This window comes from Corvus cornix, chromosome 4 (genome assembly GCF_000738735.6).
Source record: "Corvus cornix cornix isolate S_Up_H32 chromosome 4, ASM73873v5, whole genome shotgun sequence".
Classification (NCBI taxonomy): Eukaryota; Metazoa; Chordata; class Aves; order Passeriformes; family Corvidae; genus Corvus; species Corvus cornix.
In genome coordinates this window covers 50,319,855-50,345,596 of record NC_046334.1, presented here as the reverse complement: position 1 = coordinate 50,345,596, position 25,742 = coordinate 50,319,855, and the positions used below count along the sequence as shown (strand labels likewise).

The window sequence follows — 25,742 nt, the reverse complement described above, 5'->3', positions numbered from 1 at the left end:
GCTTATCATAACATCAGCTACATTCCCTGAGGTCTCATAGTTCCAAGTTCTTTCCAAAGTGGCAAGGAAACCTTGCTTACTTTGCTAAAACCTTCCACTCCTTGATTTCTGGTGATGGCTATGGCTCCCACAGGAGTAACAGGAAGGATTCTTGGTGTACTCTCTGACTTTCAGAGGGTTTCTCTGTCCTCCAGCCAACAGAAGCCAGATGAATTCTTAAGGTTACACAACAAGGGGTTATTAACTGTATTACAGAGGTTTCAAGGGCTACTGGCTCAGTTTTTTCCTTCCCCCTCTCAGGCTCAGTTTAAAGGCATAGAAAGGCACAGGAATTAATTTCTGGGCATAGGCAGCGATATAGGATACACATCATAAGGTCACCCCAAGACAGTGGCCTAAAACTCTGAGGCTTTAGAAGAAAATTTTCAAGCAAGGCTCCACATAATCCAGTTGTCCCTGGTTGTGAGAAAGGAATAGGCAAACCAAGCTAAGTCTGATGATCTTCAGTTTTCTGAGGGTTAAATGAGTCACACACTGAAGCAGTAGTTGGAGGGGAAGGAGGAAGCAGAGAAAACATTAGTTTCCACAGTCCTGAATGAAATGTCTGCAATTTGGTAATAGGTGTGTTATATTAATTTTGAGGCTAAGTGGGGTGAGAGAGCTAAAGGTGTTAAATTTGACCTTTCCTCTACAGGTCATAAACAGTCACTCACAGTTTAAGGCTTCAGGTCAAGAAATCTCAGCCTACTAAGACCTCAGGCAAAAAGAAGCATCAAAATTAAAACTTTTTGCTAAAAATGGAAGATAAAAATAAGACAAAATGTAAACATTCTGTACTACATGAGGATTTCATCTTAATATGCCTTCTCTCATATTCATGTTGAAACACATTTTTGAAGGGAAACTTCCTGCTTGATGGTCATTTAGGTCTGGTATTTCAAACAATCTTCCCTTGTTGGGGCAAAGAGGAAGTTTGCTGTCATCATCTTTAGCTGTTGTTAATGTTTATCTGAGCTTAGCCATACTTTTTTGAAGCCAAAACAATATAAGTACAGACAGAGGAGCCTGCTATATTTCTATAAAGGAAAGCAAATATTGTAAATGTAGTTTGTTTTTCTAACTCAGCGAGTAAGTCTTACCTGCTGTCCCAAGACCTGGAAAATTTTTTCAGGCTCTGACTCATTATTGACTTTCTGATCACAAGCCATAGCTGTGCTACGAGATACTGCTTCAGCTGAAAAGGACAGATTCTTTTAATAATAAGCATAAAGTAAGATGTATGGACGAGAAGAAAAAAGCAGAAAGCTGGGGGGGAAGCATGATTTAGACATGTCAGGAGTTTCTCAAAACATAGACAACATGACGAAGGCAGTTCTGTTACTGCAGATGCCCTCCCACTCCCTCTGGTCAAGGTATCTCTGAGGATCAAAATGGTACCAGGGCTCTATGGGTATTAGAGCTCTGTCAGTTCACTGCTTCTCCCTTCCTGCAATGCCAAGCTATGAGCCCCAAAAAGTGAAGTAGCTCACCTTCTTTTTTTTTTTTTTTTAAGGAAAAAACCCAAAACCTTTCTTCCTTGCTCAGTCCTTGTTTTTGGCAAGTTCACAAAGTTCTGTATCTGGGTCCTATCCTTTAAATCTTCACTGAATCTGAGCAAAGACTATTTGAAAACCATTTTGAGCTCTGGACTTCAGGCATCTTCCCAGGATCCTTAATTTTCTTCCATGTGAACCAATTTTAGCAAAAGATCTCCTTTGACAAAGCTGTCTACATTTTGTGATTAAAGCAGGTCTGCAAACTATCCAGCAGCTCAAGCATTCTTCCATGTGACTATACCAACTGTTCCAGATTTTGTTCTGCTGAGAAAAACTCACTACAGTATTTCAAGTCGTATTTCAAAATCCATATTCAAATTAATTTACAATTTGCTATCTCAAGAGAATTGCAATAAGGTGAACTGAATTTTGACTACAGTTAGGAGGTGTGCCAGTTTGGCCAAATTTAGAAATACAGCCTCTGAGAGAGGGCAGTTTACAAACCACCCCCCTCCCCCGGTTCGGGAAAAAAAACTTTTTCCTCGAAGGAAAGTGAAAGAGATAAAAACTATTTATTTAAGAAACACACAGGAAAAGGATAATAATGCTAAATAATACAATCTCTCGCTGTGGAGAAAAAACCTGGGAAAATGTTAGAGTCCTCCCTTTGGTTCTCCTCCTTCCAGGGCCCTTGGTGGAGAACAGTCCCGACGCGTGTTCTGATGTTGAAAACAATCCAGCAGAGAAAGGGAAAAATCCAAAATTCCAGGGAAAAAACAAAGTTCAACTCTCTGGAGGGGAAAAGAACCTGAAAGATGGCTGAACAAGCAAGCAGGGTGCATCTCTGCTCCTCTCCCCCAGCAGCAGAACACAGAAGCCAAAAAAAAATGCAGAGAACGAGAGTGTGTTATCTCTGTCTGTGTCCTTGAGGTTTCTTTTTCTCTCTCTGCTCAGGCTCAGTTTAAAAGCATAGAAAGGTGTATATATACTAATTCCTGGGCATAGTGCAGCGATAGGGAATACAACTTCAAGTCACCCCAAGACAGGAGGCAACACAGACAACTAGTTAGAAACAAGAATGTGTAACAAAAAGTTAACTACATTGGCAGTGAATGGAAATCATATTTATTGCATCATTAAGAAAAAACAAACGAAACCCCATTGGAAAGATTCTTAATCTGTTTCCCCACACTAGTTTTCATCAGCTGTTGGCAGATTAACGCTAATAGCTGCCCTCAGGTTAGCCCAGAAAAGGGCATGCTTGCTCCTCTCCTTCGGCCACTCCAGGTAGGTGCGCTTTGCCATGAGAGCTTTCAGCTTGTGATACCTGGCAGGGATAAGGTACGGAGGGATTGGCTCCAGTAAAATGAGGATTAAGCTGTTGGAATTCTCACTGAATAACTTGTGATGGGCAAAGTACAGCTCATAGTGACACCACTCACTCTGCACAAAGTTGGGAGACAACACAAAGATCGACTTGTAGCTCTTCTCAATGCAGTTAATGATGTTCTCCACAATGCTCTTGCCGGGGATAAAGTTTCTCTCGTGCTGGCACAGTTGTACGCAGCCCTCCCCCTTCTCCAGGTTCGGGATCAGCTCGTTCTTCACCCACAGCGAATCGCGCTCGCTGTAGGAAATGAACGCGTGGAACTGCAGAACGGTTCCCGGATCTCTGGTGGGGTTGTGCCAAGCTCTGCGCTTTGTCTGCGTCCACTGCCACGTCATCCGCACGTACCACGGCACATCCAGGTAGATGCACAGAAAGGCCACCGCAGCCACCAGCACCAGCGTCAGCAGCAGCGCTGTCACAAGCAGGAGCGTCGTGTTGCAAGCCAGCTGGCTCAGGTGGAAGTCCTTGAGCTCCGTTCCTCGCAAGCCTTCGGGGTACTCGCACACGTATGCCGCCGGCCAGCCAAACAGCTTCCCCCCGGACTGCCTCTCCAGGCGGATAAAGGCTTGCAGCTCACACGAACACTTGAATGGGTTGTGCCCGGCCTGCAGCTCCCTGACCCTTGGGCAGCTCCAGAAGAAGTCAGCAGATGGGGTGAGGATCGAATTCATCTCGATGTTCAGGAACTGCAGGGATGGAAAGTCACTGCACCCTGGCAGGTCAGCCAGCCTGTTCGATGCCAGGTTCAGCTCTTCCAAGGATTTCAGCTCCGCCACCCCCCTGGGGACACTGCTGATCTGATTGTTTTGTAGGCCGAGTTTTCTGACATTGACTGGCAAGCACTCAAACACAGCATCCGCCAACTGATTGGAGGACAGGTCCAACTCTGTCAGAGACTCAGCCCACTGGCACTGCGTGGCAGCACCACTGTGGCGCAGCAGGTTGTTGCTCATGTCCAGATGTTTCAGTGATTTCATACGGCTGGTCATGAAGCTTACCTTGGGAAGGCTCTCAAATTTGTTCTTCTGCAAGATTAATGTCTCCAGCTGAAGCAGGTTGTCACAGTTTTGAAAAAGTAAATCTGTTAAATCATTCTTTAAAAAATTTAGGTATCTAAAGTGACTCTCAGATGAAGGACAAAGCATATGAATCATATCTGAATCAATTATTGACATGTCTGCAATATTCATATCTGCAAATATTCTGTATAGGTCATCCTGTATGAAGTATAAGTCTGTGATTAGAATTTTCTTCGCTGTCAGTGCTTTCATAGAGGTACCTGAATAGTCAAAGTCATAACTTTCAATTTCTGACAGTTGTGTTACACTGTTAATATTGAAGTATTCAATGGATGAGTGCCATACAGTCTGAAAAATTTTCATAAGAGAATTCCATTCCACTGACACATTTGTCAGTGTCAGATTTTGTAACCTGGATCCTTGTCTGAAATTAGATAATAAAGTTACCAATTTTTCTACATTGTACTTTGTGATTTCTGACAGTGACAGGCTTTCTGTAGTATTTTGTATCACAACCCAATCAGAACTAGCTTTGGACTGAGAGCTATTTGTACATGCGAGTGCCGGGCACTTGACTTCTTGGTTAGAACCATCTTCTGGAAAATTGTTAGAAGCAGATGTGAAGAGTTCCTCTTCCACAGACAGGCTGATGTGGTTCCAAAAAGTTAATGCAAACAGACACTTGTAAAGAAAAAAGTTTCTGAGAAAGCTCATATTTTGTGTCACACTGCTTTCTGTTTCCTTGAAGATGCTCAATACTTTTCTTAACAGTCCATCTTTGTTCTAATCCTGCTGGAAAACAAAGAAACACAAGCAAAAAGCAGATTGTATCATTAAGCAGCTGTGCAGGAACCATCAGAGAGAGAGATTTTTTTAAGGTTCCAATGTCTCATTTCTCCTTTTGATTCAAAAAGCAATGAAGGTACCTACAATCATTCAGAAGAGACATTCTTTATTAACAGAACACCACTGAAATTTTTATTTGGTAAATATGGTGTATTTAACATATAATGAGTCGGTTTTTTACAAAACATGTCTGATTTCATAGGTGTCTAAAATTTGCTGCTTACAGAATTACTGCTGTGATTCAGTGTATTATGAAGGCTTCCTAAACTGTGTAATATACTTTGATTAGAAAGTACAATAATTGAGGTCAGCACAGTCATCCTCTCCTCAGATTCTCTCTTAAGGGATGTGAACTGGACTCGGAGACTTTATTTAAAAATGGACTTTTGACTGTAACACTTGGTCTGAAACACAGGATGGAGGTTCAAGAGCCTGAATCAAAAGCTGAATGTCTTTAAGCAGCTGAGATTGGATCATCAGTGCTTCTTTTAACTGGGGAAACTGGGGTAAGGGTAGAACAATCTCTATTTATGCCTTGGGGAAGTCCACAGAAGAGTTTACTTCTTGTCTGAGCTTGAGCATTTCCTGAATTTAAGACTCTGAAAGTGGGGTGGTCACATGTCTGGTTTGTCAGGCATACACAGAGAACACCAGACACACACTGGGAATATGTGCAGGCTACACAAAAATATATCAGTTGTAGAACCTCTTTACACAAAATCCAGCCCTGATCTAAGTACATTGACTTCAAACATCTCTGTTGTGAAAGAGAGTTTTATTTAAACAGTTTAGAGGAAAAAAAAATCATAACTGTGTGTTAGCTTCGGTTTTCCCTATTAGAGGTCACTTTTTCTTTCTGAATGTAGGAGTTTAGGGTAGCCAGCTTCCCTTTGTTTAAGTCAGCCATTGCGAACACTGTCTTAAATCTCCTTTTAGGTATTGCATAAATCCATGGGACCGCCCCTCTAAAACAGGAACTGGTAAGAACTTGGTTAACACTTTTACATGTGTAAATCTTATTTAAAGTTGTTTTCCAGATTTCTAGTATCTTTTTATTTCCTCTTCTTTTCCCTTCCCTCCCATTAATTTTAAATCATAGTGTTGCTTGAAGCTTCCCATAGTACTTACCAACGATTGCACTGGCCTTCAAGTTTCCTTTGCTATTGAAGTGGCTAAACTGTGAGTTTATATTTCCAATGACTCCACAATGAGACAGTAGCTATCACCTGTGGGACTGATTTACAGCTTCAAGGACTACATTCTCTGCACCATCAACCATTCCACAAGCTTTCTCAGAATTACTGGGTGCAAAATACACGTTCCACTTGATCTAATAATACAAAAAAAAAAAAAAAAAGAAAAATAAAAAGAAAAGTCCACTGAGTACTTTCGTAAAGAATGCGTGAAACTAAGGTTGGCAATCAACTAGAAATAGTGGGGTAATATGGCAGAACTTTTCCAGCCTTTTTCCAAATTTTCATTTGGAAAAATTATATGCATCACTGCCCTCAAAAGGCATTTGGGCATCCTCACTCCCGTTCTTCTGATTGTTTGGGCAACTCTACTAATGTGTTTATGTAGCTTCAAGAGGAATCTGAAAAAAATCTACCTTTAAATCATTATTCCTTCATGGGATAAAATTTCAGCAGTATCCATGGACTGGATGCAAAAAGGGTATGATTCTTCTCCATGTGTTTTGTTTTCTTTCCCATTCATGTATCCTAGCATTCAGTCAAATTATTTCTGAGTGCCTTCAAACTTTCTTTAGAATATCCTATGAAGCAACACAAGTAAAACTTTTATAACACATAACCTGTGATTTGGGGGCTAATACTGTAGAAGTTATCCTTTATAGTCATATCGTTTTTAATTCAGAAGTATCCTCATGTCTTCAAACTTGATAAAAAAAGCTTAATCAAGAAAAGCAATTCTTGAGGAGGGTAGGCAAGCCAAGAGCATAGCTAGAAAGTGTCCTGTTGTTTAAAGAGTGAGGGGAGAGACAAAAATTGAGGTTTTAAGAGTTTTTCCAATATAAAATTGGTATTATCTGACGAAACTTCCACACAAGAAATATACAGAATATATTTAGCTAAGACAGTTCAGTACTAAGGTATGCACTTCACAAGTTACCAGAACAGCAAAAAAAAATAGTGTTACAAACATGCCTTTCACAAGGATGAAACATATGATTAAGTTAGACCCATTCATGAACTGTAAAAAACTATTGCCATCACTCTGCCCCCCTTAACTATGGGTGTAGGGCTAATAAAAAGAGACTGCTATTTTGACAGTTTCTTTGGATAAATGTTCTGAACACAAGCAACTTACAACAGAACAACAACACAAGCAACATCATTGCTTACCCATACACTCGAAAGAACATCATACCCCTGCTATGGAAAACAAGGCTCATTTTCAAATAAGATGCAGAATATAAGACAATTCTAGCTAACTAGCAACAGCATAAAGTCAAGAAAATGAAAACTTTCTCACCAGAAATCCCTGCTCTCCAAAAAAGCAGAAAATGTTCTCAGGAGAACACAAAAAGAAAACTTCCCGTAACTCTATCCTGTTGAGTAACAACACTTAGGAACGCCCAAATTTTTATATAAATGTTTGTGCCATCTACTGACAGCTTGTGAAATGGCATTTGCTTTTCTCCAAATGTATTTTCCACATACAACATTACTGTGATAGCCCTACTACTCTATTATTATTGAACTTTGTGTTTTTATGCTTTGAAATACAGGAGAAAAATTAATCTTTTCACTGACTTTCTATCTTCATTAAATTAACATGAAAATAAGTACTTCCTTTGAACAAGAAATTCAAACACCTTCCTATCTGAAAATAATGATCTAAGTCTATATGCATTATTGTAATTTTTTGTGCATTTTGCTATATCAATTTAGCTGTCAGGCTCTTATCAAGGCTGGTTTATAAAAGTACTACTTGTCTTAGTTTAATGTCCCTTTAACGGGAATGGAAAAATAATCTCTCTCCTGCTCCAGCAGTGTTGTGATTGGGTTAAACAGTGAACATGGAAACACTGAGTCGGGTTTGGTTTGGTTTTTTTTTAAATTAAAACAGAGCAGTGACTTTGGTACTGAATGCCCAAACACAGAGTTATTGTCCTGGCAAAGACATAAACCAGTCTCTCTTTATTTCTGTATAATGTTGGTCAGAAATTCCACCATAGCTGAGATCTAAATACAGAACTGCCACACTACAACCTACCTTTCTGGGTTTGCATACCGTAACACATTCATGATTTAATATTTCAGTGATTCAGGAAGCAGAGGAAATAATCTAAAAAAAATACTTCTTCGCTTTAAGGCTTATTCTGTAGATTATATTTAATTTCTCATGAAATGAAATGCCACTGGCATTGTTTGTATGCCTACATACTATAAAGACAGATGAACCATATGTTAAACAGCAAAATAAGCATGTTACCATTAATTGCATGCCATTAGCCCTTCAGATTTACTGCTCAGATTTACCAGTGCAATCACTGGAAGTAGATTAATACAATCCGTGAATGTCATGCATACTTCCATGTTCTGTTAAAAGTAGTCAAATGTCTTTCCACCTATATTTATATTTATATTTAAATATATATTTATATTTATATTTAAATTTATATTTATATTTGTATTTATATTTATACTTATCTATTTATTAAAAGGCAGGTATCTTTCCTGAAACCCATTAGAAAGATGACGACAGAGTAATAGCAAATGTCAGTGAAATCTGAGATGGCTAGAAGTGTCCAATCTCTAATGCTTATTTATTCCAAAACCATTTGCAATATTACCACAGTGAAAAAATACAAGTGAAATTAAGTGCTGAAATTTGAAAGAGAAAAAAATTAGAAAATGCAAGGGTTAAATTCAAAAAAGTAGTTTAGGAAGTTACAAAATTTATACAGCCTTCTATCCAAACAGACAGACATCCACATTTATGTACACACAATGTTAATTTCACCCTGAAGTGATACCTTTGTGTTGCAACAGTGACTAACAATGTCTTGCAGTACTGTAGCATGCATGGTTATGTACAGAATCTGCAAAATTGACAGTGCAAGATCAACGTTACAGTCAAAATTATCATCTGTCATAGGTTAAACAATCTTCAGCTACCGTGATTCCTCCTAAAACACTGCTCTTACTCTTCCCGAGCTCCACTGAAAAGCAGAGGGAAATCCCTAGGGCTACTCCAGATTTAATTTTCAATAAATATATCCAATATTAATAAATTAAACAGCATTCCCTGACACTTAAATTCTCACTGAAAGACCTTCAAAAGAACCTTATTATGGAGGGATACAAACACTTGTTCTGCTGCCAACTACCTTAATGAGAACCTTCAGAGTCTTTTCCCTGGTTACTGTTTAAGTCACATAGCATGATCGGTATTTGTGAAGCACACTTCTGAGAACTGGGGCTTTATTTTGTCACCTCTTGGAGTCACAGTGTGCTGATTTGCCTCCTCTGGCAAAAGTAATTTCTCTCGTTGGCAGACTAGTCATAGAAATGATGCTATGATGAACCGTGGAATTGCCTTTTACCACTGTGAAGGGCATGCTTCGCCTTAAAATGAAGTGGCAAAAAGAGGAATGGGTATGAGGACTTACACAGAAACAAGAACTACAGGCTGTTGGGAAGAGCTTGAAACCCCTTTGCTCAACCAAATGTTTCACCAGCTCACGGGAAATGTGTGCACGCACCCGCCGGCTTCTGTCGGGGGCATTTCCTGTAAACAAACACAGCGATAAGGAAGGTGCCAAGCAGTATCTGAAAAACTACATTTCGGTTGTTTAATTCTGTAACCCCACGGGTCAGTAAGTGCTCACTCTGAGGAAGGATTACAGTTTCTAAAAAGAAAATAATAAATTTTTATGCTACCTCAGCAACTAGATTAATTTAGACTTTTTCTCTCAGAGGGTGGTTGAGCACTGAACCGGCTTCCCCAGGGAAGTAGCCACAGCACCAAGCCTATCCGAGTCCAAGAAGCTTTTGGAGACCACGCTCTCAGGCACGTGGTGTGATTCTTGGGGTGTCCTGCACAGAACCAGGAGTTGGACTCGTTGATCCTGATGGGTCCCTTCCAACTCATCGTATTCTATGAAATTCACCCCTTTCCCGTCTCAGCGCGGAAGCGGGGCTGCCGCCGGCCCTGAAGAAAGCGCTGCTGCAGGCGCGCCCGACGCTCCGGGCCGGCGCGTCCAGCGGGGAGTCCAGCGGCCCGCGCCAGGGGCACTGAGGGCCGGGAATGGCGGCCTGGGCCAGCGCTGGGTCAGCGCAACCTGGAGCCCGGAGACGGCTCGGCAGCGGCACGGCGCTGCCGCTTTGCAACAGACAACCGCCTCAGACAGCCGGAAGGCGAGCAAGGGACAAAGGCCACCCCTCCCTCCTCCCTGGGGCCGGCCCGGCTGCCTGGCCCGCTCTGCCTCCTCCCCCCGCTGCTGCCGACGTGGCGGGGCGGGGAAGGGAAGGAGCTGGGGGCGCGCCGGTCGGGGCACTGCTGAGCGGTAAGAAACACGGCGATTTCTGCTTTTTCTGCCGCTTTTGACACGGGCTGCGCTACACAGCTCTGTCCCAGAGAGGAATTTCGAAAAGGGGGGAAAAAAAGAGAAGGGGGAAGTTGTGGCCGCTGCGGGCTTGGAGGAGCGGCGCCCCGGCTGCTCCTGCCCTGCCTGTGGCAGGGGGCAGCGGGGCAGGGGGAGCCGCCGGCGGCGGGCGCCAGGGTAGGTTCGCCTGCTCTTGCCGTGCCCGCAGCGTCCCGCGGAGGAGGAGCGACAGCGGGCGTCGAGCGAGAGGGGGGCGCGGTGCTGTCGCCAAGAAAGTTATTCCTCCCTCCGGCTTGGGGACGGCGATTCGTGCCCGAAGGCGGCCGGCGGCGGCTGGGCTTTGTTTTCGAGGCGAGATGAAACTCCTCAGTTGGAGGGTCGGCAGATGCCGCTACCGCCGGCCCCTCAGTGTGGCTGGTCGGTGCCGACCGGGCACTGCTCTGCCAACGGTCCGGGGCTGGCCTCAGCATCTCCCTCACGAACTTCCCGCAGAGTAATTGCCTTGGGGCAGAGCTGTCCGAATTGATTTGGATCAGGACAGTGTCACGGATGAGAGGTTGAGTGACAGTGAGCCCAGCTGCAGCACGGCTCGTGTGTTCCGACAGACGCGGTAATTTGCTGTTACGTGCCGTGCTCCTGAAAGGAAGGTTCCGCAGACAGCTGCAGGGACCGTGGCCCGAGTGGTACCCAGAGATGACCCAATACTGCAAAAATCCGTGTGCACACGTCTGTGTGATCCATTAAAAGCTTAGTCAGAGCTAATGCCCATACAAAATTATGACGTATGTGTGTAAAGCTTTTACAGGTTTTGATAGAGGATCCTCGTATCTCATGATGGAATTTGGTTTACAAATACAAAAACTTTCTTTAGGTGATGCTGCCCATCACATAGTGAGTACTGTTAAAACAATAGCAGTACTTCCCTACACTAAAGCATTTTATAATATTTGCTGTATTTTTAATGGAAAACTGGCAAATGCAAAGATTCTGACTTGTGAATTCATGTTTTCTGAAGATAGTTAATGTACAGTGTAAGCTGAAGTAATACAAGTTATAGCAACTGCTTACTTATTTATTTATGTTTCTTGTTCACTGATCCTAAATGCTACTCTTGGAACTGTTTAAGCAAGCGATCTTTCACATTAGATAAACAGGCTGCTAAAGCTATATATGTGTACAGTTCTATAGACTTTAATAAAATATACTCATTTAAATACATGCTTCTCAGGCAAATTTCACCTAACTCCCAGTTATATTTAGCTTTTTGTGTTTTTCTCACCTGTTTTTCAGTCTCTCGTAGAACCTCTATTCTTCCTGACAGGTGCAAACCTTTGAGCCATATTTAATTAATATAAGAGTCAATGAAAATGCCGCATCTACAGAGAGGACTTTACAAGGTTTTTTTATGCCATGCAGCTCAACATATTGCAAGCTCTCTGTCAAGGATTGTCTTCTGAGTGCCAAGTATACTGTTGTTACCAACAAATAAGTGTTAGTAACCACAGAACAGTGGTCCTTTTGGACTCTGGCACTGCCACTCCTTAATCAGCTGCAGAGCTTGCTCTATGGTTTTATCTTTGCCTGATGACTGCACAATGGTGGAAAATACCTCCAAAATTACATTGGAAGATATGGAATAAATAAGAGAAAACTGGTTCATAACTTACGAAAAAAAATCAATAACTACCTCAGACAAGCTTACCTTGGCTTCAAAATCGAAGTTTAATCACACAGCTGGAATTTTGGGAGATGGTGAAAAGTGTTGGACTCCCCAAAGTGCAGGACTTTGAGACAAGTGATACAGAAACAGTGTGAGCTATGGCTGTGTCTATGAAATGGCTGTAGGGACCATGGCCAGTCATGTTCACAAATTATACCCCTTCTCAAGCACATGAATATCACTACAGCTTTAGTCACAGAGTGTTATCCTTCCCTCCATCAGTCAGCAGGCTATAGGAACCTGTGTATGTCACAGTGATGAAAGGGAGAGCAAGAGCTGCTTGGCTGTTGCAACTCAGATTACTCTGTTCTGCAGTGGTCTTTCATACACACCTCATAGTGAATATAGAAATTAACCATGTGGAAACTCTTACATTTGACTTCTCCAGACAAATGAATATCCTTTTACCCTCACCAAACCGTATTTTGGAAAACAAATGCTGCTCTTCGTATTTGAGTGGGATCCTGCAGCGTGAGTAGGGTATTTATAGTTTTATCCTGATACCAGTGCCAGCACGATGCATGTGCCATAGGGGTCCGTGCTTTAGGAGGTCGTACATCGAGGCTGTGTTGTTTTTTAGCAGTAGCATATGGTAAACACTGTGTATTTTATAGTTACTCAAATGTTTATGGTACCTAAAAGACTTTACTTTCTATATTCAGAACTGAAGATGTCTGAAGACGTATCTGATGGCACCCCATCTGAAGAAAAACCTGAAGTAATGGAAATGCCCAGCAATGAGGCATTGCCTCATGAATCAGAACCACACCTTGTAGAAGCTGGGATCTTGTATGAGTCTTCACAAGATCAACATGGACAGGTCACTCAGAATGTCAGTGATAGAAAGGAAGGAGACATATTCAGTAATGAAAACCCTTTGACTGAAAAACTAGTGGAAAGCCTGCCTTCCAGGGAAGAGACAATTGAAGACATGCCCACCGAGTGCATTGAAACTGTAAGCCTTGATGCAGAACCTGAATTGGAAGAAACACTGCATGAACAAAACAGTCCAGTAAGTAATACTTTCTTTTCTGTAAAAGCCCTCCCCTCCCTGCATTATAAGGACAGACTTTTGTATAATGTACATACTGTTTTTCATAAAAACCTCGGGTGTTATACAGAAAACCTGCATAGGGGTAAATTAAATTGCAACACCAAGCTTTTGAAAACTAGGAATAGTTTAATTTTGCTTTGCCAGTATGATATTAATGTGGTCTTTGAAGCCTAGTTGCAATAAAACTTGCATTGTGTAGAGATGATATGTTACTGGAGACTTTCTTGAGACAACAGTTTCTTAATATGATTTAAATATGGAATACTGCTAACTGCTTAACACTACACATTACTGTGAAAGGTGTGCAGCACATCCTCTGGCTGTGTTTTTATTAAACTCAGTTGTTAGGAGTTCCCTGTGCACATTGTACTAATTTGAAAACAAACCAATGGGAAATCGCAAATCAGAATTATAATTTAATAGGAAAATTAAAATAAATGCAATAGTTCAAGAACACTGACAGAGTCAGGATAAAAGCCGACACCCTGTTAGTCAAGGTGGTGGTAGCAGTGCAGATGAAGTGGTCCTGTTGAAGCAGTGATCCTGTAGAAGGCTCTGGTCTTCACCTGAAGGTCCAGTGGTAGCTCTTGCCCTCTAGGAATGCAGCAGGTAAGGGCTACTTGGGCTGTTCCAAACCCCGGATTATATCCAGGTGGGAATGCTTGGCTGCTCCCCCTGGGCACAGCATCTCACAGTGGGCTGATGCAGTTCTATGAATCCTGCAGTGGGGCCTTGATTGCCCATTAAACAGAGACAGCCCCCCTGGAGGGAGTTATCAGGGATGAGTCATGGTGGGAGATAACAAACACTGCCCCACCTGCTTTAACAGCTTGTGAAGATGATCATAGAATACATACTATTGGTTACATCTTACTTTGTAACCTAGGACACACATCTACTGAATTACACATGTGAGGAGACTTTGGAAGAGAAGCTTCCAACTTTGGCTCCTGGTAAAACCCAGGAATGAGACAGGTTCCTGCCTCTCCCTAATACTATCCCTAATAGACTTGTATGGCTTTATAGGATTGGGTGCCTGAAGAAATATTAGGATGTCTGTAGAGACATCTCTGGAGTTTAATGCTCTTCCAAGAACAGGTGATGTGAACTACGCTTCCCGTTCTGCTTTCTTATGCACAGAAGTCTGAACTCCACATAATACCTGATTTATCATCTATTAAATGCCAGACTTTGTTGCCTGATGGGTTCTTTGTGTTTCTTCCTGCCTTTTGAGAACAAGATTTTTAGACAGTGGAGTAACATTTTTGTTCTTATAGGATACCGACTCCTCATCTAAAGCAAGTAGATGGGGAGCTTGGGGTACCTGGGGAAAGTCTCTCCTGTCATCAGCTTCTGCCACAGTGGGTAAGTGTTCAATCAGTAAAGCGTGTGGAAATAATTTATAATTTTCATGTGTCATTAGAGAGATTAGTGTTGCAAATTAAGGATTTGTAGACAGTTTTGTCCTGATAAACTTGGGAAGCATGATTTTTTTAAAGAGGAAGATGGACCTTCCTAATTATTCATTACAGACAAGATGCTAGGCTTGCTCGTAAAGTTAATGAATTACCTGATTGTGGCTTCTTCACAGAAAGGATCCATAATCCAATACAATTTCTATCAGCCATAGACTTACGGTTTCTCAAGTCAAAGCAACCCAGATCCGTGCTCATGCATGTTAGTGGTTTGTATGCCGTGACTCCTGCCTACACAACATGAATTCACTTCTTGTAAATTATTCCAGCTTTCATTGCTGCCCAGTGAAACTGTCCAATTGTCACACTAGATTTCAGACGAACATATTGAAGCATGGGCCCTATACTCCCTCTCCCTATACTCTCATTTTCAACAGTATGTCAATACAAAATGTCCTTGTGAAGACTTTAGATAAAACTTAATTATTGCTCATCAAAAACTCACAGACAAAAAGCAAAGCATACAAGTATGTAGTTACCAGTGGGAAATAATTTCTCACAAACCAGAAGTGTTTTGTAACAAAAAAAGCTGTTAGCTAATCAGTTCTCATAAAGGATCCACAGAATACCTTTAAAAGATGAACCTAGGAATTAAAATTAATTGCTAGTTACTAAAAATAATGAGTTCAACAGATACTGGTTTTATGATCCCATATAATGCTAAATAATTCTCCTCCTTATCTCCTCTGTTCCATGGACAGTAAATTATTTTTCTCTGTTTCTCAGAGGAGGGGATTTTTCTTGTCCTCTCTTTTTTTCAGTAACATCCACAGTCAAGAGTACATAACTACATTTTCTTGCAGGCAGTCCAACCAATTAACATTTCTAGTTACATTTGGAATGGGTTACTAAGATGCATTTAAATTTACATAAATGAAGGCTGCTGCTGAAAGTAGCAGGCCTGCCTTGCCCCAGCAATGTATTTCTTCCTTCTCTTATGCTCACAGTAGCCCTGATGTAGTGGTGGCAGAGCTGGTTTATGGGACTGATTTTGGAAAGTGCAGCTGAAGTAAGAGCTAGATCTTCAGCTGGATCAGTTGTAAAGTCCCTAATATGGCTCATCATTTGATCATTCAAATGCTACCAAGTGGGAGAAGATGGGAATGCACAGAACAAACTGATATGGGCAAAGGCACTTAGCCTTCTGTGGAGCTGCACAAGTCTTCTCAACTTGTAGTTAACCTCAAAGTTTAGTGCTTCTCTTTTAGACTCTGAAAGAAGGATCTCTGTGTCAACACTTTTGCTCGATTTTTTCCCAACACCATTAGGTCTAATAAAGGCTACTGCTTTCACAGACTTCCAAAGATCTTTGTCTCTTTCATTATCAAATTATCATAACATCAGCATTCTGAGAAGAGTTTGGTTTTGTGTTATAACCAGCTGTTGATCATTTGGAATTGTAATGCTACTGGATTTTGCAGTTCATTTTTATGGTTGCAACAGTGGATTGCTTGGAACAGACCTCTCTCAGGCCATTCAGTTTTTGCCTGTGAGATAACCATATTTACATTCTGTTTAGCTTTTGTAATAAATAGCATTCTATACAATAGCCATTAGCTGTTTGTGAGTAATAAGATTGTTTGTTACCTAAATGTTACAAAGGTCTTAGCCTCTCTGAGCAACCAGTTTAGTGTCCCCAGATGTATATATTTTCTGTGGGACAGTATGGCCATAGGTATTTCCTTGCCCTATTGACATGAGCTTACATGAAAATGAGGAATGCCGTTGGAAAAAGTTTAGGAGACAAACAAGAATGTGTGTTGTAGCCCTTCTTATTTTCTAATAAGTAAACAAGACTTATCTTTTTACAGCTGTTCATTGCTTTTGTCTATAAAACCTGCTGCCAGCATTGTAGCTCTGTGGATTTCCATGGACTTTTTAATGATGTGATGTCCTTTTTTTAGAGCCCTTATAGCATCTTGGTTCATATACATTAAAAATTGATGTGTAATTGATACTGGCTTCTTAGCATACCATCTGACTGTATCAGCATCATAACTACCTTCACAGCATGTAAGTATGTAAACGAGTTTGTTGTGTAGGCAGCTTGACTTGATAAGGTCGTGTGATGTCTATTTTGAATAGGCATATCATCACCATGAAAATTTATCTTTAGGATTATTATTGTCTAAAAATGAGCACAGTTGGAACTAGACAAGTTGGCTTGGAAAAGGAGCTTCCACATGCAAAAAAATGAAAAACAAAATTTTAAAATAATTTTAATTCAACACCAGAATGGTTGCACTGTTTCACACTGAAGACCCATCTACTATTTAGGTTCTGGCAGTGACCAAGAACAACTAGGAAAGCACCTAAAACCAGATGTATGTAAAGCAGCAGTTGCCCCTGTTTTCCTATTTCCTGGAACCTGCAGCATAGACAGACTTCCTGACCCTGGGATCAGGGTAGGTTGAGTTTCCATGTTACTGCCTAATAATTTTGAATCTAACTTCGCGAATTTTTTAAACAAAATAAACTTTGAATTGACCAGAATTTAAATGTTCATTCTTCCATATTTTCTGAACCCAAGGTAACTTGGAAGACCACATAGATAATCTTAGATTTGTTCCAGGAAATCAATGTACCAGGTAATATTTTATATTCCTGATATAGTGGGCTTATTTCCTAGTTGTTTATTATAAAAACTCGTGCTTGATCCCGTGAAATATTTACTGTCTCTCGGTGTCATGGACAGCATATGGTACTGTGTAGACCACATATCTGCTTCAGTATGATAATTCCTAGTGAGATATATGGAAAAAAATTAAAGCTATTGGGAATTTCTATAAGCTTTCTTCTTATTATTAAATATTTATTATTCCACTTCAAGTTGTTCCATTTAATATCTGAGCAGTTCAACCAACACTTCATCTCTTATTCCACACTAGAAAATAGTTTTGCTGTGGTCCAGTCCATTGTAAAGTTGCTATTCCTTCAGTGTAGCAAATGCTGTAAGTAAAACTGCTTTCTTGGAGGAAAGACTTAGCAGCAACACCTTTGGTCTGTATTTTTCTGTTGCTCTGTCATCATATTTGTACAATGTAGCTGCTTGTCTGGCAAAATATGACAAATATTTACTATTCCTTATATTTTTCTTCAAAATTGTACTTTGTAAAAATAGCAGAAACAGTTTGAGGTGGACTAAATAACATTTTAAAAGCTTAACCAAATACGTTCTGCTTTTAACAAATAGCGTCATGGAACAGCCCAGGTTGGACGGTACCTTGAAAAGTCATCTAGTTGAGGGTTTTGTGGGAAAGGTTTTATGCATCTAGATGAGATTCTCTTGCATGTTGTCTAGTCGCATCTTGAAAACCTCCAGCCATGGAAAGTCTACCATGAGCATTTTTAGTGCATGGCTATAATTTGTTTAGCACAGCTGATTTTCATTCCCGATAATAACACAGTTTCCATATAATTTGTATCTCATCCCCTTTTAAGTAACTCTGCACGTACAGCCAGGGATTGTTTTGGTGGTAGTTTTTTATTCCAAAGAAAATGTCTGTTGTCTTTGAACTGATTTTGACATTATTTGGATTGAGGTCCCCATGACAAGACAAATGTGATACTCCTCTACACAACAGAATCTGTAATGCCTTTGGATTAGTTTCAGTCACTGCCTGAACCATGTTTGGGGTCTTGACACTAGATGTCACACTAAGCAAACTATTGAATCAGCTTCATCAATGAGGTGAAGAGATATCTTTTGTTTTTAAAAGGTGCAAGAAATTTGGTTCCTCCTTGTGGAACGACAGTGGAGCAGAACCACTGAAATAGTTGCTGGAATGATGAGATGGGAGAAGTACGTTCTATGTCTGAAACCTAATCCATGTCTCTTTCTTTTCAATTGTGCTTTTTAGCAAATCAGCCATTACACAATCCAGTCCTTTAGTAACAGTATTGATAAAGCTATCCTCCTAGAGAGGGTGCTATTGCAGCTAAATCAATTAATGGTGGGTAGCCACTGAAATGTGTAGTCCCACACCTTGCATATTTCTTCCTTCTCCCTGTACCAGCACTCATGTTCCTCTGAGCCCCCTCTAATCCAGTTCAGGAGGCTAAATTGACATAAAAATAAATCTAGAGGAAGGAAAAATCCATTTTCTGCCTCTTCAGTTCCTTGAACCGACTCTTTGAGACCAGTCAGGGCCAGCAGAAGGGACAAGTATAGAACATGGGGAGGAGTAGAACCTCCCATAACTGCACCAAGAAGCCATTAGGCTAGCTTAGCTGTAACAGCAAACTCTTTATCTCCAGGGCTTATGTGAGGCAAAGTACATTTTCAGTTTGTACTGGTGGCTTGTGACTTGCATTTTTAAAACAGCTTCTATGCTTGAAAGCTTGGCTCTTCAGTTTTTCTTCCAACTAATCTATCTACTAGCTTAATGAAAGTGACTACCTTCTGTAAGCCTTTCCTTCCATATGCTGTGGTGTTTTCAATGAGGTATGGCATTCAGAAGGTGCTGAAGTTATGGTGCTCGATGAGCTGTATTTCCAAACGAAGTCTGTTCTCTATCATACTGTATACAAGTGCTTCACTCCATGTAAGTTTAAGGTGTTTTACCTTTAGGGCCGTTGCTAGCACTTGTCAATATCTTTACACAGTAAAAGTAATTAAAAAAATGACCCAGTTGTTTGATTCACATGATCCCTGAAATTCATACTATAAGGCTGTGTAATGCATTGTTCGTAATTAATATTCTACTATCTTGATTATTTTGTTCTTGGGTATATTCTCATCTATTTCCTCAGCTATCAGAATGGCACATGAAAATATCAGACACCAATAGTTCTCCCTGGTATGAAAAGCACTTTTTGTCACTCACTATGACAGAACGAAATGTCACTTTAGATGTCACTGTGTTCATGAGCTTGGATCTCATTACACATGGGTATGTGTAATAATCAGCATTGCATAGCTTAAGTTGACTTCTGTGTGGAACAGAAATGCAAATGCTGCAGATAATGTGAAATTAAAGTATTCAAACATTGCAAATGTCTCTTCTATTCTCTATAGCTACTATTCCCCTGTTGCAAAATAAAGTACAATATTAAAAAAGGAAGGCTGGGTGTTATGCTTGTACTTTATGTGATCATAAAAAGGATAGTTAATCTCTTCAGAAGACTTTTTTTATTTCACAAATTCAGCTGATGAAGGGAAAACTGCTTTGGCTTGACATCACACGGTGGTCACAACTGTTTTGTAAATAACACTTTGTTGTTTACACAAAGACCTTTTTTACAGTTCTTCCTTTTTAAGGAGGAAATGTGAGCGTGCATTTAGGGTCAGCAGTCCGTTTTGCTTTATATCTTTTAACATTGGCTTTTAGTCTAGAAGACACTGAGAGCTAATAAAATGGTATAACAGCCTTTATGCCTATTGCTATTATTGAAACCTTTTATGCTTGCAATGAGATCTTAATCTAGTCTCATTTACTAGCTTAATTGGAGTGATTCCTGATTTGCGGACTAGATAGCATAGATATTATCAGAATCTAGCCTGGGCTTTTTGTTTTAGCTGCAAGGAAGAGAAACTTTGTAAAGGCTTGAAGTGAATGGAGTACCAATAGGAAAGCGTAAAAGGGAGCACAGTGGGGTCCTACTTCTTAGTGTACAAAACCAGAGCACAGCTGGATTTTCCACATCTCTATACTTCATGTAGTGGAGTGATTCTCTTTCAGCCAGTTTCAGGTTCCTCAGTTTCTCAGCTGGTGAAAGAAGTTCATTTAAGGCATCAGTCTTCATCTTTAGCTTGAGCCAGATGAAGATTCACTCATGTTACTAGACTAAATTTTGATTGGTTGTTCATTAGAAGTGCCCCCATGGTAGGACACAGGTTACAAAGGCTGTGTGGTAGCCAGGGACAAAATCTCAAACTCCTCCCCATCTGTACTACTGAAGCAGGGAGTCCAATTGCCAGTGAGATGGACAAGGGTTCAGTGATTCCTATATAGAGTGGTTTAGGTTTCAGACATAGCGAACTGCCCTCCAGAGGTGTCTGTTTGCCTCTTCTGCAGGGAATCTAGAGCTACTAAGCTGGGAGGTGGAGGATAAGACAGCCTACAGTGAAGTGGAATCTATTTACAGCATTTGTGAGTGCTGTAATCTGGCCTTTGCCAGATCAGGCAAACCAAAAGGCAGGTCATGTTGTTAGGCATTGTTTGCAAAACCTTCCTTTTCAAATGAAAGATCCCAGCTAGGAACGTGAACAATAATACTCAGTGGAAATTGCCAGCCAATAGAAAGGCAAGGAATCATGGAGGTAGAGAAACAAAAGCAACAACAGAGCAATGCTTTCTTCCAAAAGCTCACAGTGAACCATACCCATTGCATAGCTCTTCAGTCTGCTGTTACAGAAGAGTAAATGGAGATGTCAGAGGTGTCAGTTCAGTTGCATTACCATACCCAGTGTTACAAAATGAGTGTATCTTTAAATTGGAGCCTTTTCTCCCATGACCTCTTTTATTTCTGTGTCTTTTGAAATTACAAATAGTCATTTTATTTTCCAAGGCAACATGCATTTCTGCCGTGTTTGTGTACATATGCCTATCTAACGGTTGCTTCAGTTGTAGTCTTCTGATCTCAAGTGGTTTTGCTGCTGCAGTCAAACATACATGCCATATAGCTTAGTTCAGCAAAGCCAGCCCTAGCTGACCTGGAGTATTTTCTTATTATTCTAGTACATGTAACCACAGCCCTGAAAATGCTACCTTTTGTAAGTCAGTAAATACCAATACAGCAACTGTGTACTTTCTCTTCATAAATGTATTAGCTTGTCTGCAAAATGACAAGAACCAATTCAAGGCTATAAAAAAATCCCAGAAAAAAAAGTGGGAAATTAATCTGAAGATGTGTAACTTTTGCAGACAACTGAAATTTTTGCTCAATATTTATAGGACTTTTTATATGACTAGAAGACCATAGTATTTTTTGTTGTCAAGTCAATTAAGTCAATGGAAAGAATAAAACTCTTGCTCATTTAAAAAGTTGTGGGCGGAAGAAATGGAAAGGAATGTGACATGCAGTATCTATTACATTCGTTTAGAAGCGCAAGTAATAGTGGTTTAAGTGAGCCCCAGGAATCTGGGGTTAAATAAATGACTCCAGAATCTATCCACACTAATATTTTCATTGAGCTCATTAAAATATGTGGGAGATCGGATTAGACCATGCAGGATGCTGCTCTTCAGTATCTGCATTGGAACAGACTTTGCAAACATCAAGAAATTGTTCAACAATGACTTAAACATTGTGGTGCATTACCTGGTACGACCCACACAGTTGAACACACTACTGTTTTTTGTAAGACACAAGATAAAAGAGATAAAGGTCATATTTTCTTTAGACATATTTTCTTTAGCATTTATCTGCCTAGGCTGTTTCAGTGTAAAGCATTAGGACCTTGTGCAGCTTATGAAATTCCCTCTTTCTGCAGGTCTATTCCTTAGGAGATGTCTGTTCTTTGTGTTTACCTCCAGATACTCCAGTTTTCTTGTATGTGATCTTTCAGTAGTGCTGCTTCACATATATTTTCTAGAATATATTTATTACTGAAGTCACAGAGCACCTGATGTGTGCTCCATCTGCAAATCACAGAATCATAAATCTAAGCTTTCCTTTTTCCTACTCCATTTCAAATATATTTGCTGCATCTTTCTTTAATCAGATATTCAAAAGCATTTTTGTATGATTACACACACACACATATATGTATATGTTTATTCAGAATGCTGCAGGGCACTGGCAAGTGATAGGCTATTTTGCTGTAGTTAATGTAACTCAAAAAAGGTGCTTTGAACTACTCTAATAGAATGCACACAGTTGTGGGATAGTGTGGACAACACTTAATGAATCATTATGTCTAATTTTGTGCCTTAGATGTTTAGATATCTGCCTGACCATCTGTATTAATGCCTTTTCTGAAATAATTCATCTATTTACAGTTCAGTTTAACCAAAGAAGTATGAAATTGTCATTAACATTTCTCATAAGTAGTTAGGCAGATAGATGAAGCACTCTGGATTGTCCTGCTGCTAGAAGTGATTGGTTTCATGCAAGATGCACTAACAGTGTACTGTACAAGATAAAAATCAAATCCTGTCACTGAAGCTATTTAATTTTGTGTTGGAAAGAAATATTGCTCACCTGGTTTGTTGTTAACCTGTTGCACCTCAGCTGACAGGCAGAACCTTCCAGCTAAGGAAGATTACTAGCTGGATTGCTTGTAATGAGAGAAGTATATCATGGACATACTTGTGCACATATCCAGTAGTAAAATAGGCAGACAATTTTAGAGTAGTCTTCTTTAAGGGCAGCATTTTTCAACTACAGTTGATGCAGATTAGGAAGATGTTGCTTTGCCTTGCTGACTGTCAGTCAGTCTACCCTATCCTATAGCGGGATATTACCAGTCCCTGTGATTTGCTAGTGTAAATAAACTCTGAGTAGAAAACCAGCAAGGCAATCCTGTTCTGTCAAAAATATTCAGATAAAAATGGTAGCAACATTTATACTTTATTTTAAACTAGACCACTTTAATAGAGGGCTAGGGAGTCACTGCGTATGAATCAGGTAGAGGTGGTAAAATCTCTCTAGGAGATCAGCTACCACTGGAGCAATAGTTCTGCCTGTGTCAATTGACATCAGCAGACTTTACAAAGTATGTTTAAATAGTAGCTTTGAGGAGAGACACTTCAGAATCTTACTTCAAATGAGCAACTAAGGAGCTTAAATCCTGAAATAACTTTGAGGACCTGAGTCAGTATTCCTAAAAACATAGCACCTATGCAGAAGACTGAAGAACAAATTCCTTACCTCCGTCCTGCAGTCACACAAAATCCATTAACTTTGGGTTAATTGTTCTAAAATTCTGAAAATTATGTGAGGTCCAACTCTATGGCCTTACGAGGACTGCCAGTTTCCATTTAAACTGATTGCAATAGAATATTTAGCATTTTGAAAAGCAGGGAAGTAAACTTATGTGTGCCACTGAAATAACTTTTATTTTTCAAATCCAGCATAATTTGTGTTATAGTCCAGCTTTATCATTTCTATTCAGTTAATATAAATATACTAGAAGAAGTGAATTGTTAACCTAGACAAATTAAGCAATTGAGGTAAGTTTAGTAGATATTTTGTTTGTCATAATTCATTAAGTATAAGAATACTACGCACTGTTAGTAATAAGTTTTCAAATCATATAGTCTAAAATATGCCTCTGCTACAGGTCATGGGATAACAGCAGTAAAGGAAAAAGCAGGAACTACCCTAAGAATTCATAGTGGAAGTTCAGCATCTTTGGAAACAGCAGAGCCTCCTGCAGCTGAAACACCAGTTACTCGTAAGTTCAAGTCCACTGAAATTGTGGACAGAACTCTTTGACACTGCCAAATTAGTTTGATTTACAAAATTTTAAGATTTTGGTCACAGAAACCAGTTTACTGTAATTTGTGACTTGCAGAGTTGAAATTATACTGTAACCTGCTTTTTTTCTTTTGTTAGAAGCAGAGGATTCTCTAGACCAAAGCTCTTCTGAGAGTATTCCTTCTTCCCCTTCATCTGGATCTCGTGGCATGCTGTCAGCTATCACTAATGCCGTACAAAACACAGTGAGTCATTTTAGCTGGTCTCTCTGGTCTAGTTATTTTTCATTATTTTTAGGTTCAACTTCACTGTAGGTCACATTTTTTAAGTTACAATTCTTTGTAGAAACAGTTCTTTTGTAGGTCTGTTTAGAGTCTTTTCCATGACAAAATAACTTTTAAATAAAACTGTCAAATTTAAAAAAAAAAAAAAAAGTCAAACAGAACTAACTCAGTTACTACATTGTCACCAGTTTCAGTGAAAAAAATGTGGTCTTCTCCTAAACTATGTAGAATTTTGGAAATTCTTGGAAAATCTTTTTTATAATTGTACCATTGTCTGATTTTTTATTTTTACACATATGTCAGTCCAGAGAAAGTGTGATAGGATTTGTTACCATTTTTGAAGGCAGAGAAAATAAGAAAATACTCCATTTGCTTATTTTAAGGCTTTTACTAAGCTCTCTATTTTTAGTTCCTGGCCTTTACCTTCACCCCTCTGTCTAGTCTCTCATTTTGTGTTAATCTTCCCAGAAGGGGGCCTGTTTGAAAACTCACAGAGGCAAAATCTTTTGTTCACAGTTCTTTCCTATTACACTGTCCTTATATTTTGTGTGTTGAACTTCATCCTTTTCTCTTTTTTTGGATTTCAGCTTTTGCAAAATCCTGTACCATACCGTTTCCAAATCAATTTTTGTGTCATCATCTTCCCCAGCATTTTTTACACTTTTCAGTATGGTGTTTCACTTGAAATTAAAAGAGACTTTAAACATTGGCTGTAAAAGCATGTAAGATTAACTCCCCACTGAGCAAGTTTTATGAAGTGGCAGTTCTTTTTTATTGTATATCCAGTTCACTCTGACTGCCTCATCAATCTAATATCAAAGGTTTGGGGAGCAGAAGGAGATTCCTGCAGATTATTCCTAAGACTGTTTCTACAGAACCTGGAGCATCATACGACTTGTGAGAGCTGGCAACCAGTAAGATTACTTGAGCATGTTGTAAGAGAAATGTGCTTGTAGGCACCCTGGAGATGCTACTATGCCGTAGTGATCAATGTGGTACAAAAAGAATCACTTAAGGTCTCAGTAAGTCACCTATAATCCCATTTGAGACTTTGGTAGGGTTTTCCATTATATATCAGGTTACATCAGCATTTGAGTATCTGACACACACGTAATCCAGATTGAAATGGAAATCTTTAGCCAGTGAAAATTCTTCTTCAATGTACGTAAAAGATATGAAGACACAGGAAAAACGTGTATTTAAATAGACAGTTTCAGAGTCATCACAAGTGTTGAAATTTTAAAAATCAGGTGAGGCGGAGTCTTCTGTTCATGATGGACTTGACTCCACATTTTTCATGTCTAAAACATGTTCCTACAAACCAGATGCCATCAGATGAAATTAAAGTGGTATTCATAGAATGATAGAGCCACAGAATAGATAGGATTGGAAGGGAACCTAAAGATCATCTAGTTCCAATGCCCCTGCCTTGGACATGGACACCTTCCACTGAACCAGGTTGCTCAAAGCCTGATCCAGCCTGG

At 39.9% G+C, this 25,742-nt stretch overlaps 2 protein-coding genes across 4 annotated transcripts in view; one reads left to right on the top strand and one right to left on the bottom strand.

The window, feature by feature from the left end:
• Positions 1 to 2,637: 2,637 nt before the first annotated feature.
• On the bottom strand, positions 2,638 to 7,395 carry LOC104690680 (toll-like receptor 1). The gene is made up of 3 exons (XM_010401798.3): positions 7,284 to 7,395; positions 5,919 to 6,120; positions 2,638 to 4,736 (listed from the first exon to the last, which is right to left on the bottom strand). Exon 3 carries the CDS (start codon positions 4,656 to 4,658, stop codon positions 2,727 to 2,729), a length of 1,932 nt encoding a protein of 643 aa, XP_010400100.3. The 5' UTR covers positions 4,659 to 4,736; positions 5,919 to 6,120; positions 7,284 to 7,395; the 3' UTR covers positions 2,638 to 2,726.
• A 2,840-nt stretch (positions 7,396 to 10,235) lies between these two features.
• FAM114A1 (family with sequence similarity 114 member A1) overlaps positions 10,236 to 25,742 on the top strand; it is a 34,705-nt gene continuing 19,198 nt past the window's right edge. For 2 of the 3 annotated variants that reach the window (XM_039550960.1, XM_039550962.1), the window contains exons 1-5: positions 10,261 to 10,323; positions 12,745 to 13,094; positions 14,414 to 14,501; positions 23,838 to 23,951; positions 24,113 to 24,219. In XM_039550960.1, the coding sequence (XP_039406894.1) occupies positions 12,753 to 13,094; positions 14,414 to 14,501; positions 23,838 to 23,951; positions 24,113 to 24,219 (651 nt within the window). In that variant the 5' untranslated portion in view covers positions 10,261 to 10,323; positions 12,745 to 12,752. Of the gene's footprint in view, positions 10,324 to 12,744; positions 13,095 to 14,413; positions 14,502 to 23,837; positions 23,952 to 24,112; positions 24,220 to 25,742 lie in introns of all 3 variants that reach the window. The other variant, XM_039550963.1, reaches the window with a different exon arrangement.